Source organism: Gossypium raimondii, chromosome 10 (genome assembly GCF_025698545.1).
Source record: "Gossypium raimondii isolate GPD5lz chromosome 10, ASM2569854v1, whole genome shotgun sequence".
Classification (NCBI taxonomy): domain Eukaryota; kingdom Viridiplantae; phylum Streptophyta; class Magnoliopsida; order Malvales; family Malvaceae; genus Gossypium; species Gossypium raimondii.
In genome coordinates this window covers 16,357,266-16,370,909 of record NC_068574.1, presented here as the reverse complement: position 1 = coordinate 16,370,909, position 13,644 = coordinate 16,357,266, and the positions used below count along the sequence as shown (strand labels likewise).

Below are 13,644 nucleotides of genomic sequence, written 5' to 3'. Positions count from 1 at the left end.
TTTATTAATTGATTCAAATTTGGTTATTAGTACTTTCTCTAGTCGGGGTGTTAGTTTGTTTAATTGCTTATTGTATAAACAGAAATTGCTACTTGCCCCCAAAATGAAAATCTAAGATGAAATCAGAGATGTCCAATGATTTGTTCGACTACTCAAAAAGTCAAAACATAAATCATCCGAGTTCACACGACCGGACCCGGTTATTGCCAATTTTTTATTTTCTGGTGTTGGAGTGGAAAGAGCCAAACGCGCGCACGCGCGCTACTATTCTTGTAATTCCTTACTTTGCCCTTTTGCATTTACAAGTTCTTTTTAAGTTTTAGTTGAACAGTTTTATTTTTTATTTTTTTCAATTAACCCTACTAATCAGAAATTCTGTCTCGCTCTCTCCTCCATTATTTCATTTTCTTCTCACCATTTTTCTTTCTCTTTTTTTTTTTTTTCTGAGAGGTAATCTCTTATTATATTTAATTTTGATGTATAAAATAAATTCTATAAATATGTATGATCAACCATGATCTAAACCTGTGTAAGGAGTTTTCTTTTCTCAATTAATAAATTCTTTTGGGTTACAAGATAAGGATATTGTTAGATTCAATCTTTTATCTCGTTGAAATCCAAATCTATATATATGATTTTGCTTCCATGTTGTTTTTCAGGTTTAGATGCGTTGATGAGGTGAAAAAGAGAAAGAGAGGGCTGGATTTGGGAGATCCGATCGTAGAAATTTGGTGTTATTTGAAAGAAAGATAGTTCAATTGGTAAATTAATTGAAAAATGGAGTCGTCGAATCAAGCGGAGTTCGATTACTTGTTCAAGTTGCTGATGATAGGAGATTCAGGAGTTGGAAAGAGTAGTCTTCTTTTAAGTTTCACTTCCGATTCCTTTGAGGAACTCTCTCCCACTATCGGTCAGTATTCATTTTGAACTGTGCTCATAAACTTTTATTCCTTTTTATGTCTTATAATTTATAATGGCATTGTCTTGATCTGCGGAACATGAGGATATCTACGCTCCCTTTTGGATTTCTTTTTCAAGATCAAAAGGCGGCTTACCAAGAAATATTTTTGAAGAAAAATTGAAAACATAACTTTCTTTTGTAGAAAAATGTATGAATTTACTTATGTATGGATGCTGTTGTTACTTGCGTTTTCCAGTTTAACCAATAGAAATTATCCAAATGCTTAAGAATAGAGTTTCCAAATCTTAAATTTTAACTCGATTGGATCTCAAATGTTGGATGTGCCAAATTAATTCTTGGTTTTATGGTTCTGAGAAATGAGGTTTGCATTGTCTTTTTGTGGATAGTTTTGTTTTGTCTTTTGATAAAAAGAAAGGAAATATGAGTGAACAGAAAGACTGTAAATTGGGAATGCAAATTTTATTTTATCAGAAATCTAGAATGTATTGATGATCTTGCAATGTGGTCTTGGTTAAACTATTCTATTTCTGTAAGCCTTCAATGCATTCGCATTAAACTGATTATAAGAATCATTAATCTGCTTACATATCTTTATGTCCTGATTTAGAACTCTACTTGTTTTGTTGTGTAGGTGTTGATTTTAAAGTGAAATACGTAAATGCCGGGGATAAAAAACTGAAGCTTGCAATTTGGGATACAGGTAATACCTAAAGTTTGCTAATGTGTTATTTCTGGTTTTTCTTTGATTTTTTTTTTGAAAGAAAAAGGCCCAGAAAGGCCAACTATATTAAATTAGAAGGTATCATCCAACACTAACCGGTGGATGAAATCCGGGTAGTCCAAACCAAAATCCAAAGCAGCGTTCCCATCCATCAGCCAATATGCCATGCAATAAGCAACATGATTGGCTGACCTATGGGAAAAGGAAAAACTAACAGCATCGAAAGAATTGCAAATACTTAAGGCCCCTCTAACAATACGGCCATAAAGGGACAAATCAAGAGTCCGACTATTGAACTTATTAATCATAAAAGCACAATTAGACTCGAAAATAACTCCGGAGAAACCCTTCTCAAGGGTCTTCTAAGCAGTGCAAGCTGAAGCGATAGCCTTAGCTGAAGGGGCATCAAAAGCCTCGGTGGTCGAACAAGCATAATCAGCTAGCACCATGCCGTCATGGTCACGAACAATGGCACCGCTAGAAGCAACTTTTGTCTGTGCATTCCATTCCACGTCAACATTAATTTTCTTCACGAGGCGGAGACCATCGGGTCACAGTCGGATGTCAAAGTAACAACGGCGCATAAAAAAGGTTATGCATCCGAAACTCATGATGGATCGAACGAGCTCTCAAAACCACATCTTGCAAAGAAGAAACCTGCCCTTGAATCACAAACAAGTTCCTTGCTTCCCATAGTTGCCATAGAAGCATAAGAAAACTAGTGAAAGCTCTTTTGTCCATCTTCCTCATTGTTGCCTCGAGCCAATCAATTGCATTGCAAAAAGACAAACAAAACAAATCATTATGAATATTACACAAGATTAAAGCCTCCCTTGAAATTGGGCAATCCCAAAGAGCATGTATAACATCCTCCTTATTAGTTGTCCTACATCTAGGGCAACTCGGATCCACCCCTGGGGAGGACATAGTACATCCATTAGTCATAGGGAGGATGCCATGACCCAGTCTCCGTCCAAACAGTCAATTCTTTGGAAGGGTTTCACCTTCCAAAGTTACTTCCAAAAGACTATGAGGTCCTAAACCCAAAGTCTGAAGAAGTAACCAATTATACCCCGAATGCGTGGTATAAACATTGTTGGGGGCATGCCCCCAAACCAACTAGTCTTCATTTGCCTCACAAATAGGCAGATGGAGAATTCAGGAAGCATCTCATTGTTGCAACAAGATCAAACTAACATCTCATCCTATCTCCGGTCTTCTAGAAGTAATTGAGACACCCTAGCATCATGGGGAATAGCATCACAATGACCTATATCAGGGCGATTTATAAATTTGTCCTCCCATCTATCCGTCCAAATCCTGGCTGTATTACCATTCACTATCTTCTAGTAGAAGCCCGGATGAAGCATATTTAACACTTCCATAAAGCCCTTCATATTCATACATGATGGAAGTGGTTTTTCAATGATTCTCTACTTTTGTGCTATATAAATTGACATCTACATTTATTATTTCAACCTTTCTTGTCTTGAATAAATCATGCTAGAAATTGCCTTGTCACAGTGAATTATATATAATGATGTTTGGGCTATTTTGCTTACTTTGTTTCCCTTTTAATCTATCACCTGTAACTTTATCAAGTTTCCCTTTTACATCTCTGAAAGGGGGACCTTAGTTTTTATTGCTCAAACACCTATATTTGATGAGTGCAAATGCTTTTTTAGTTGCTAAAGTGTCACTTAGTTCTGACAAACAGCTTATTCAAAGAAAATATTAACCTGAGATTAGTAGTTTGAGTTTACTAAAGTTCTGTTTGATCGATGCTTTTGCTATGTCCTTTTGTACTGATATTAAGAATCAGTAGATGAGTTCAGAAGAAGGAAAAAAAACAAAAGAATCAGTAAATGAGTTGTGGATAGAGGTGAAATGCCACTTGAACTTGGAGCTAGCTGGCTGCTGTTCATTTTTTTTTTCCAGCCATTATTTTTGCAAAATCAAAAAGAAAATAGCAAAAGCATAAAAAATGGGGGAGCCTAAGCGAATTAGGTATTGTATCCACATTAGGATTTATGTTATGAAGACTCTGCATATATATTAATTTTATATACTTCGCAATGCCATCAAATAGAACCTTTTCCATTGGTGGCACTCGTTTTTCTTTTGCATGCACAACTGATACGCTTTTGTAGCCTTTTCAAAGTGAAGATCATAAAGCAAAAAGGTATGCCCGCATATTGGGCTTGGTATGTTGAAATCTTAAGAACCAACTTAATCTTATCATGCATGGGTAGAAAATTGCATAAATGGAGCTGAGCTTTGTGGTTATTTTTGGAAATGACATTGCAATGATCTGGACTTTTGTTTGCCTTCAAAAGCATTGAATTGAGATGCAAGCATGTTCTTTGAGGAAATATTTGTGAATGAAGCAAATTATGTGGTAATTGTCGTATCATTCTCTGCATCATTTAGTTTGGTTAGATGTGCTCTTTAGATGACATTGTAATGTTCTGGACTTTTGTTTGCCTTCAAAAGCATTGAATTGAGATGCAAGTATGTTCTTTGAGGAAATATTTGTGAATGAAGCAAATTATGTGGTAATTGTTGTATCATTCTCTGCATCATTTAGTTTGGTTAGATGTTCTCTTTAGATTACTCAACTGGGCCTTTACTTATTCGGCTTGTTGCTGTGAAGATCCTTATTGATCTGATTATTTAGTATGATTTAAATCAGTTTTGCATGATAGAAATTTGCTATTTTTATTGCTCATGGCTTCATGTAGGGAGAAATTTTTATTTTCGTTCAGTCTTGACTTATTTATGCTGATATTGCATGCAGCTGGGCAGGAAAGGTTCAGAACATTGACAAGTTCTTACTACAGAGGCGCACAAGGGGTCATTATGGGTAACTTTATCCCTGTTTTAAATTGCAAAATTGCCCCACTTACAAAACTTGTGCCCTTCATTCTTTATTCTATTGGGAAAATTACTACTTTAATTTCTCATTTGAGCTGATCCTTTGTAAAATTGTGGAAGTGAGATAAGCATTGTTTTGCCTATCAATTTAGTCCCTGTACTATTAAAAAGAATCAAATAAGTCTAAATTTCAATAGAGTTAACATTTACTGTTTAAAAAATGTCAATTACTGTTAACAAAGTTAATATTTTGAAAGCTTTTTATAATTCTGCAAGTGAGATCTTTTGTTAGAGTTGAATTGCAATTGAAAAATAATTTTCATGTCATTTTTTAAACTGTAACCTTATGTTTGAATAATTAAAAATAAAGAAAAAGAAGGGAAGGGAAGGGAAGGGAAGGGAAGGGAAGGGAAGGGAAAGGGAAGGAAGGTGAAAGAAAGGTAAGGAAATATTTATTTCTTGTTTGATAGCTAAAATTAATAAAGGAAAGGAAAGGAAATGAAAGGAATTTTAACATTTTCTGTTTGGTTAAGACGTGGAAGTAAAGTAAATGATTTGTTTAAATAATTTTTCCAATTTAACTTTACTTGAATAACATATAATAATTAAATTAACTTAAATTATAAATTATGAAAATTGATATTTTTCATAAAATGATAGTTACAAGTGTTAATAAAAATTATAAAATAATTTGATAAAATTGTTAATTTGATACAAACTTTTAAAAATAAAGAGTCCTAATAATTCAAAAATGTAGAAAATGATTTTGATAATTTGTTAATTTGTTACAAAATTAAAATGTAAAAAGAGTTCAATATTCTTAATGAGTTGTAATAATTCAAAAAGTAAATAAAAAAGAGAAAATAATTTAAAAATAATAAAACCATTTACAACAAAGTAATAAGGTGTTAAAAAATGAGAAAAATTTCAATGCATTAGTAGGAGAAAATTCAAAGTAAACAAAAGTCATTAAAATTAACAAAGAATAAAAATTACATTTAAAAAAAAAAAATTCTTTCCTCTCACTTTCCCCCAAATTGGGGTATTAAGAAAATGAGGGAAAACAAGGGAAAGTGAGGGATTCTCAACTCCCTTCAATTTTCCTACCATGTAAAAAATAGGTTATGCAAACAAGAAAAAAAAGAATCTTTTCCCTTGAGTTACTTAACTTTCTTTCCCCTTACCCCAATCCAAGCATAGTATAAATGTTAACTCTATTGCAGTTTGGTCTTATTTGATTTTTTAATAGTACTATGATTAAATTGATACGTTTAATTGTAGAGGGGCTAATTTGATCCAGTCCCTATAATAAAGGGACTTGGCAGGTACTTTCACTAATTAATAATAGTAGGGATATATACCTCTAATTGCTGAATTCTATTAAATATTAAGTAATAATGGTAGGGTTATATATACCTCTAGTTTCTGAATTCTATTAATTAATAAAGCTTTAATGCTAACATTGGATTAACAATTTAAAGATAACTCATAATCCTAGCCATCAATCCATAGGCCTAATGAATAATAAATAAAACTTAAATAATAAAATATCATAATAGTTGTAGCTCATATGTCACAGGTAAAATCATGTTTATGTCAACTTACAATACATTCTTTTTTCTTTTTCTTCTTTTTTCCCCCTCTTATAGTCTTGGGTTTTTTTTTTTTTTTTTTTTGCTGTAGCTACTGTGTTACATATTGCCTTGGCCTGGATTAAATGGTTAGATGTTTTCTTCTTCCTTTTTATCTGTAAAAAGTTTTACTCTGCTAAAGCTTTTTTTCGCTGTAGTCAGTATAAATGACTAAGATTAGATGCCTCTTCAATTCTAACCTCTTTTAAGTGTGCAATAATGTGACATTTTGCTTATATCATTCTGGTCAATTTTATGACTCTGCATGTATTTCTGCTCTTAATTTGTTTGGAGAATTACAATATGAGATTTTCTTTGATCTTAACAGTTTATGATGTAACACGGAGGGAGACATTTACTAACCTTTCTGAAGTCTGGGCCAAGGAAATTGAACTCTACTCAACAAATCAAGACTGCATCAAGATGCTTGTTGGGAACAAAGTTGACAAGGTAACTTAACTAAGATCTATGGATGCTAATTCCCTCTTTTATACTTGTGATGCTTTGATTTGGTTCCAAATGAACTTTCCTTTCTACATTTTGGTGTGTTCTCCCTCTCTCTTTAGATGTCCTCCCCTTTAGGCCTTAATAGTGCTGATCATTTTCTCTTGTCGCATACAGTTTGTTTTTCTCTAAGACACCAATGGAAAATACAATTAAGCAATTTTGTCACCCATTTGAGGCTTGATGAGGGGTGGGAATTGTTTGTGCTTTTACACTTTGCGAATAGGCATACATTGAGAAGCCATTGTTCTGCATAGTCTAATATTACTGCTCGGAATCTGAGTTTTCGTTTTGAGGTAACAGTGCTTCAAACAAATATTTGACATTTGGGAATGTTCCATAATTCCATTACCTGTAGTGACATTGCTCAGTCCTATTGGGGGTATCTCATACCCCCCATCAGTCTATGGTTATTTTTCATTACCTATAGTGACATATAGGACCATTTTATCCATTCTTTTCTCTTTAATGATGTGAATCCATACCAACGTAATCAAACCCCACATCAAACCTAATTCACTCGCAATTTCATCCTTACTGGTCAAAGCATAACTGCTCCTCTCTCCTAGCGCAAGTTTGCAATGCCTTGAGTCCCTTCACCGTCAATGAACCCATTGCTGAGGCTTTAGGGTATTTCTTCCTAAACTCCCTTGGCACCTCCTCCTTTTTCCAACTCGTCCGTTTCTTTGCTCCACCTTTAGTATTTCTTCCTAATGTTGTTTCAAAAGTAATCAAACATCTTATGCCTGGTAATTTTATGTTTTGATGGTCGATTTTGAGCTATTGGGTGTTCGATATTGGATATATTTGTGGCTTTTTTTGGTTGTGTGCTCCAGTTTTTTGATATGATCGCTGCAGCTTGTTGCCTTTCTTTGTTCGATTTAGTTAGGTTTTGGGGCTTTGAATTTGGTTGTCTCTCGGTTCAGTCCTAGGGTGCTGTTTGTTCTTTCTTTTGTTGGTAGGGGCCTTTCTTGTTTCTGATTGGGTTGTGTTAGGATGTTAGGTCTTTTATACATCTCTCTTTAATCTTTTTCCTTTCTTTGGTTCTTTGTATAACAACTTGGTTTGTTCATTGGGATTGGGACCTTCTAACAAGAATCAGCATACCCATGTGAATACCTGAAGAACACGATCAGGATTTAGCTAGGCTGCTTGTTTGGTTGTTTTCAGCTTCTTCAAGATCATTCCTTTGCCAAAAAAACTAGTCCAAAGATGACTATTGCTTTATGTTTTGTTTTGACATTTTGGAATTGATTGTTTTTATAGTTTTAAACCTTGGGAATGTATAGGATTTGAAAGGTTGAATGAAAATGGATTTTGCGCTCTTTCTTTAGCAAATGAGTATAAAACTTGGAGAGTGGTTGGGCATTAGGACACAGAGGCCGGGTTCAGAAATTATGGAAAAATTGCTGATAAACTTGCAATGGGCATTGAACATCAACATCTTTTCCACTATTATTACTACCAGGGATCAACTTGTGGAACATTTTTCAAGTTATAGTTAGACAAGTTTAATATGCTAGGATGGGTGTATGCTGCAATCAAGTTTGAAAGGGCATGATTTGATTGTTCTGTATTATGATATTTTGTTTGTGGGCAAGAAAAAGCTTCATGGTTAGTTGTGAAAGAATGCGTTGAGACTTCTTTCATTTGCATGTGGCTGCTTTTGCTTGGTTGCATAAGAGTTCAAATTTTCATTACTATAATTTGAAATAAAATTTTAAGGAAACAAGCCTCACCATGTGATTACAAGGATAAATGGAAGGGCATCTTTTTTCAGAGACAGTGTATGGGCACAGAAACTACATGAAATATTGGTACTGTTATACATACAGTATTGTTGCTGGGTTTTGAGTTGTCTTGACTTATACATGCTATTTTAAATTCATGAGCGGCAATGATTATCGCAATGCATCTATTATAGAGGTTTTATTTGGTTTCTGAAAGTAGCTGGATGACATCTGTTTTCACTTCCATGGTTAAAAAATAGGGTAAACTACCTAGTTGGTCACCCAACTTTTTAGGTGCTTTCATTTTGGTCACCCAACTAAAAATACTTGCAATTTGGTCACTGTCGTTAAAGAACATTTTTATTTTATTCACTCAAACCTTAAATCCCTAATGGTAGCTTACTGTGCATGCTACATCATCATTTTTGACCATTTTTTCACCCCACTACTATTCATCATCTTCCCCTCCATGTCACCCTTGCTTCCATTTTTCTTCTTTCTTTGCTCACTGCTTCCACCATTTTTTTTTCTAGAAATTAATTAATTAGCAAAACAGAAAAAAAGAAAAAAAAACTAGTTATAGATCCAACGAGAGTAAGAACATAAACTTAATTAAATGTAATACATAGACCATGCCATGATTCAGGTCTGGGTCTGATAGACTCGCGATAATTGAAAAAACAAAAAACAAATCCATAAGAAAATTTCAACTACTATCTGCTTTCTAAGTACTGACCCTTTGTTTCCTGCAGCTCAGCTGAGGAAACCCACAAAACACGTCCTTTTGGTTACACTGCTCACTTGCCCCCCCTGCCAATCCTCTAGTCTTTCAGACTGAGGGAGATGCCTCAAGCTTAGTCTTTTGGCCCCTCTTTCTTCATCTTCTTCTCTGTTCTCTAATGAAACCAACATAAACATTTTTAATAAAGAAAGCAAAAGGAAAAAGCTATTCTTTGGTGGAGAACAATGGCTTTGAACTCTTCTTTTTGTTTTTTATGCTCTTTATTGTTTAGAAGAGAATTGGGAGGAAGAACCCAGACAAGACTACTTTGTAGAAGTAGAAGAAGGAAGTTGTTACAATCATGAGATTAATAGATCAAACCCTTTTCCGACCTTGTTAGAACAAGACTTATCCTGGGAAGATGATGAACTTTCCACTTTACTCTCAAAACAAGAGCAGAACCTTCTGTACTATAGCCTTCAAAGCAATGGGAATCTAGATGGGGCTCGCCGTGAAGCTGTGAAATGGATGTTAAAAAGTCAATGCTCACTATGCCTTCTCTGCTCTCATTGCTGTTCTTGCCATCAGCTATCTCGATAGATTCTTGCTTAGCTTCCGGTTCCAAAGTGATGTGCAAAAAAAATGGTGGAAGCAGTGTGCAAAGGAAGATAAAAAATGGTGGTAGCAAGGTGGTGTGGAGGGGGAGATGATGAATAGTAGTGAGGGTAAAAAAAATCTAAAATGATGACATGGCATGCACAGTTAGCCGCCGCTAGGAATTTAACCTTTGGGTGACTAAAATGGAAAATTTTTCTGACGGCGGTTACCAAATTACTTGTATTTTTATTCGGGTGACCAAAATGGAAGCGTCCAAAAAGTTGGGTAACTAACTAGGTAATTTATTTGGTACTGTGTTATTGTACAATGAAATAATTTCATTTATTCAGATTTTATTCTTTTTAAGGGGCCATTTAGTAAATATATGTCATTAAGGAAATCAAAAACAGGAACCTAACATTCTGACCAGCTAAACCAAAAGTAAGCATCTAATATCACTGTTAATGTGTTAAGTAATCTTGTTAGGGGAGAATCATATTATTGAAGCCAACCCTACTTTTCCTAGATCAAATGCGCCCCTTGGTGCAAAATCTGAAGTTTATAAATGCACAATTTTCAAACAGATTGTATTTGATGGTTAGAAAAATATGGAGTGAATATGGTCTGATAATTTCCGTTTTTATGAGCAAATTTTGACTGTAACATGTTGTATACTTGTTTAACAAATAGGCAATATTTGAAGGGAAATAGGTTTCAGAAAGCGAAATACACACAACAGAGACATACACCTATTTGTGAATCTGGCATGATATATATATGTATAAAATGCTACATGTAGAACTGCTTGTATTAGGCTTGATTTGGTAAAATTGTTTAGTCATCTTCTATGGAATTGGTTAAGCAAATTATAGCTTTTCCTTTTGGTAAACTTGTATTTCTATTTTCACCAGAATTATAAGGAAAAGAAAAACAGGTTTTTGGTCCCTAAAATTTGCAATTGATATACAATAATTGCTTCTTCACGAGTGTGTTATTCTTTATCCTGAATGACGAATCTGGTCTACTATTTTGATTTAGCTGATGTGTTCTTATCTTTAAGAAACAAAAATCATTTACTTGATGCTCTTAAACTTTTCCATGCTTTTTGCTATTAGAATATGTTGCCTGGCAAGTGTTGGACATTCGTACATGTTTGACATGGTCCTTCTAACTAGTAAATTTTGACTTATATTTGGAGTTTCATATGTTCATATCTTCATGTCAATATCCAATTTGAAGCTCTTGTTATGTGTATGGGCATGGGCTTGTTAGGGAAGAAAGTAATAAAGATTTCCTCACTGTACGACGAAGTGCCTTTTTTTCTCCCTCCCTAGTTACACTGGTTTGTTTCCATGTTTGGATTGTATGCAAACCACATAGTTACATTACATATCAGTGCTGACACCTCGTTATTCATCTGAAAGGCACCATCTAATAATATCGTCACTGTATTCAACAGGATGCAGAACAAGGACATGCTTATTTCGAGATTTGTTTCATTAAATCTGTAGACTTTTATGGTTTCAATTGTTATTTTTGGTGCTTGTAGATCCATTTCAGGATTTTATTTGGTACATGTTTCATTAACATGGACAGTGTGCTTTATAAGTACTTAATTTTTTCAGTTCCTTAGTAATTTGGTATAATGAATTTGAGTCATCAAAATTGGTTCTCTCTCTACTTGTTCTTTCCCCGATATTTATTACCCTCTGTTTCCCTTTTTCATTTTTCTTCTTTCTTCTTCTCAATTCTCTTATCTTCCTTTCCTTTGTTGAGAATTTTCCTTATACCTGTATCATCAAATGCTTTTCAGGAAAGTGAGAGGGTTGTAACAAAGAAAGAGGGAATAAACTTTGCTAGAGAGTATGGTTGCCTTTTCATCGAATGTAGTGCTAAAACACGTGTTAATGTACAGCAGTGCTTCGACGAGCTTGTTCTGAAGGTATTGAATTTAACAGCTATTTTGTTCTAATATTTCTGCCTTTCTCTACAATGCTTTGGTTCAAGAAATAAATTTTAGTGAGCATGAGGGCTATTAGTGAAATTATATCAAAAATATTTTAAACCGGTGATTGAAGTTGCGTTTATGAATCCGTTACCAGTCCATTGTGTCTATTGCAATTATGAACATAATGGATGGCAGTAAATTCTGAAAAAATATCAGTAGTGGAAGTAGCAGCGTTATTTGCCTCCTTATAAACATATGCTTGTAAAAAATATTCAGAAAAAGTTTTCTGAAATTGAGCTGCTGTTTGCAAATAGCTCCATTTATTTTATAAAATATTTCTTCTGGTAAAATATGTCTAGATTTATTATATAAACATATTCTAAACATTTATTCATAATAGGACTGTTTTTCCTTTATGAATAAAGTATTGAAATATATCAAAAGATTGTTTATCTCCTTAATATCCATAAATTCCATTTGAAATTCATCCCAATCTCTGTATAAGATGGATTTTAATAATAAATCATCAGATTCACTTTCTTTAGTTGTTTTTTCAACTAAAAATTGTGAAAACTTTATAAGAGCTCTTCGAAATTGGCTCTTTGTTGAGAAACATGGGTTTTCCATATTTCATTAATAAAGTTATAAATTTCTGGCGATAAACCAGGATTGTAAAAATATTTTATTTCTTGAATTTGTTGTTGTTTCAACAAATTTTCTGCTCCCTTAATCATTTCAGCATAACTAGCTTGAAACGTTGAATTTGGATCTTGGGACCATTGTGATTGACTCACCATTTTTTGTGTCAATGATAAAGAAGTTCCAACTGGTTGTTTTACCATTGAATATGACAAAACTTTTGTTCCAACTGTTTGGTTTACCATTGGATATGACACATAATATCCTTGGTTAAGATAAAATGGTACTTGTGCAGGTACAAATCCTTTTTTTGGAATTTGTTGCTTTCTCTTTGTTGGGTTTTTTATAAACAGTCGTCCATTCAGCAACTGTTTCTAGAGGTTTTTTACCTCTATCCATAAGGCTTGCTAAGATAATCAGCAATTATATTATCAGTACCTTTTACATATAAAACTTCAAAATTAAAAGTTACGATTTTTGGACTCTTCTTGATTGCTTTTATGAATCCATCATTTTTTCTGCAATTGTGAATGTAATAGATGTTACAGCAGTTAATTACCCTTTTATATTTTTGTTAAAGGTTTCCTCAGCTAAGGAATGAGACTTACATTTTTAATGAGATGACATTATCATGCAGATCCTAGATACTCCGAGCCTTTTGGCTGAGGGTTCCAAAGGTGGAAAAAAGAACATCTTTAAACAAAAGCCACCACAACCTGATGCATCGGCGAGCGGCTGTTGCTGATACCAAATCTCAAGCGCAGTGGTTCTCACCCACTTCTGACCATTATTTACAGTATGGTTTTTCATTTTCATATGAAACTCAATTTTTATGTAGTATATAGCATTGTTGCTAATCCCGTTTACTCAAAAGTCATATTGTGTAGAATTCCACGTTGTATTTGATAATTTGGCTGGCTTGGAACAATTGGATTTAGGATTAAATGGCCATTCAGTTGTTGGTGATGTTCTACTCTGGTCATTCAACTACGAAAAAATAAAGACTATAAATAATCATTTACGCTGTGAATATTCCTGTTTTTTTTAAGCCCACTCAATCGTCTAGGCGCTGATGGATTACTGATGCTGTTCTCACATAAGCTGATATTGTCACATGGTTTGGTCGTGTAGCATGTTTAGCTCAAAAAATTGCCTCATTATTGTTTTGCCCTCCAGAAGATTGCCTTTATTCGATGAATGCAAGACCGGGTTAGATTTATTGATTCAATTGGTCGAACAAAAAACTGAGTGTTTGGTTTAATTATCTATTATAGGATATAATATAATATTTTTTCTATATAAAAGTATCAGCTCCAAAATGGTAAAAAGTAAATGACAAATTTCCCATTGATATTTT

General features: G+C 33.9%; 1 protein-coding gene across 2 annotated transcripts; it reads left to right on the top strand.

Annotated features, from left to right (window-relative positions):
- Positions 1-322: 322 nt before the first annotated feature.
- LOC105777234 (ras-related protein RABC1) lies at positions 323-13,317 on the top strand. Of its 2 annotated transcripts, none has more exons than XM_012600374.2 (7): positions 323-450; positions 660-910; positions 1,554-1,622; positions 4,441-4,506; positions 6,477-6,598; positions 11,514-11,642; positions 12,925-13,317. In XM_012600374.2, exons 2-7 carry the CDS (start codon positions 778-780, stop codon positions 13,030-13,032), a joined length of 627 nt encoding a protein of 208 aa, XP_012455828.1. In that variant the 5' UTR covers positions 323-450; positions 660-777; the 3' UTR covers positions 13,033-13,317. The 2 variants fall into 2 exon arrangements, with proteins under 2 accessions (XP_012455828.1, XP_012455829.1); XM_012600375.2 differs by having other exon boundaries at positions 354-529.
- Positions 13,318-13,644: the final 327 nt, after the last annotated feature.

What these genes read in the sequence shown, in the direction of transcription:
- LOC105777234 (XM_012600374.2), top strand. Translation starts at nt 778, where the DNA reads ATGGAGTCGTCGAATCAAGCGGAGTTCGATTACTTGTTCAAGTTGCTG. An exon ending in CGCACAAGGGGTCATTATGG is followed by an intron (nt 4,507 to 6,476) that starts GTAACTTTATCC and finishes TGATCTTAACAG; the next exon opens with TTTATGATGTAACACGGAGG. An exon ending in TCGACGAGCTTGTTCTGAAG is followed by an intron (nt 11,643 to 12,924) that starts GTATTGAATTTA and finishes ATTATCATGCAG; the next exon opens with ATCCTAGATACTCCGAGCCT.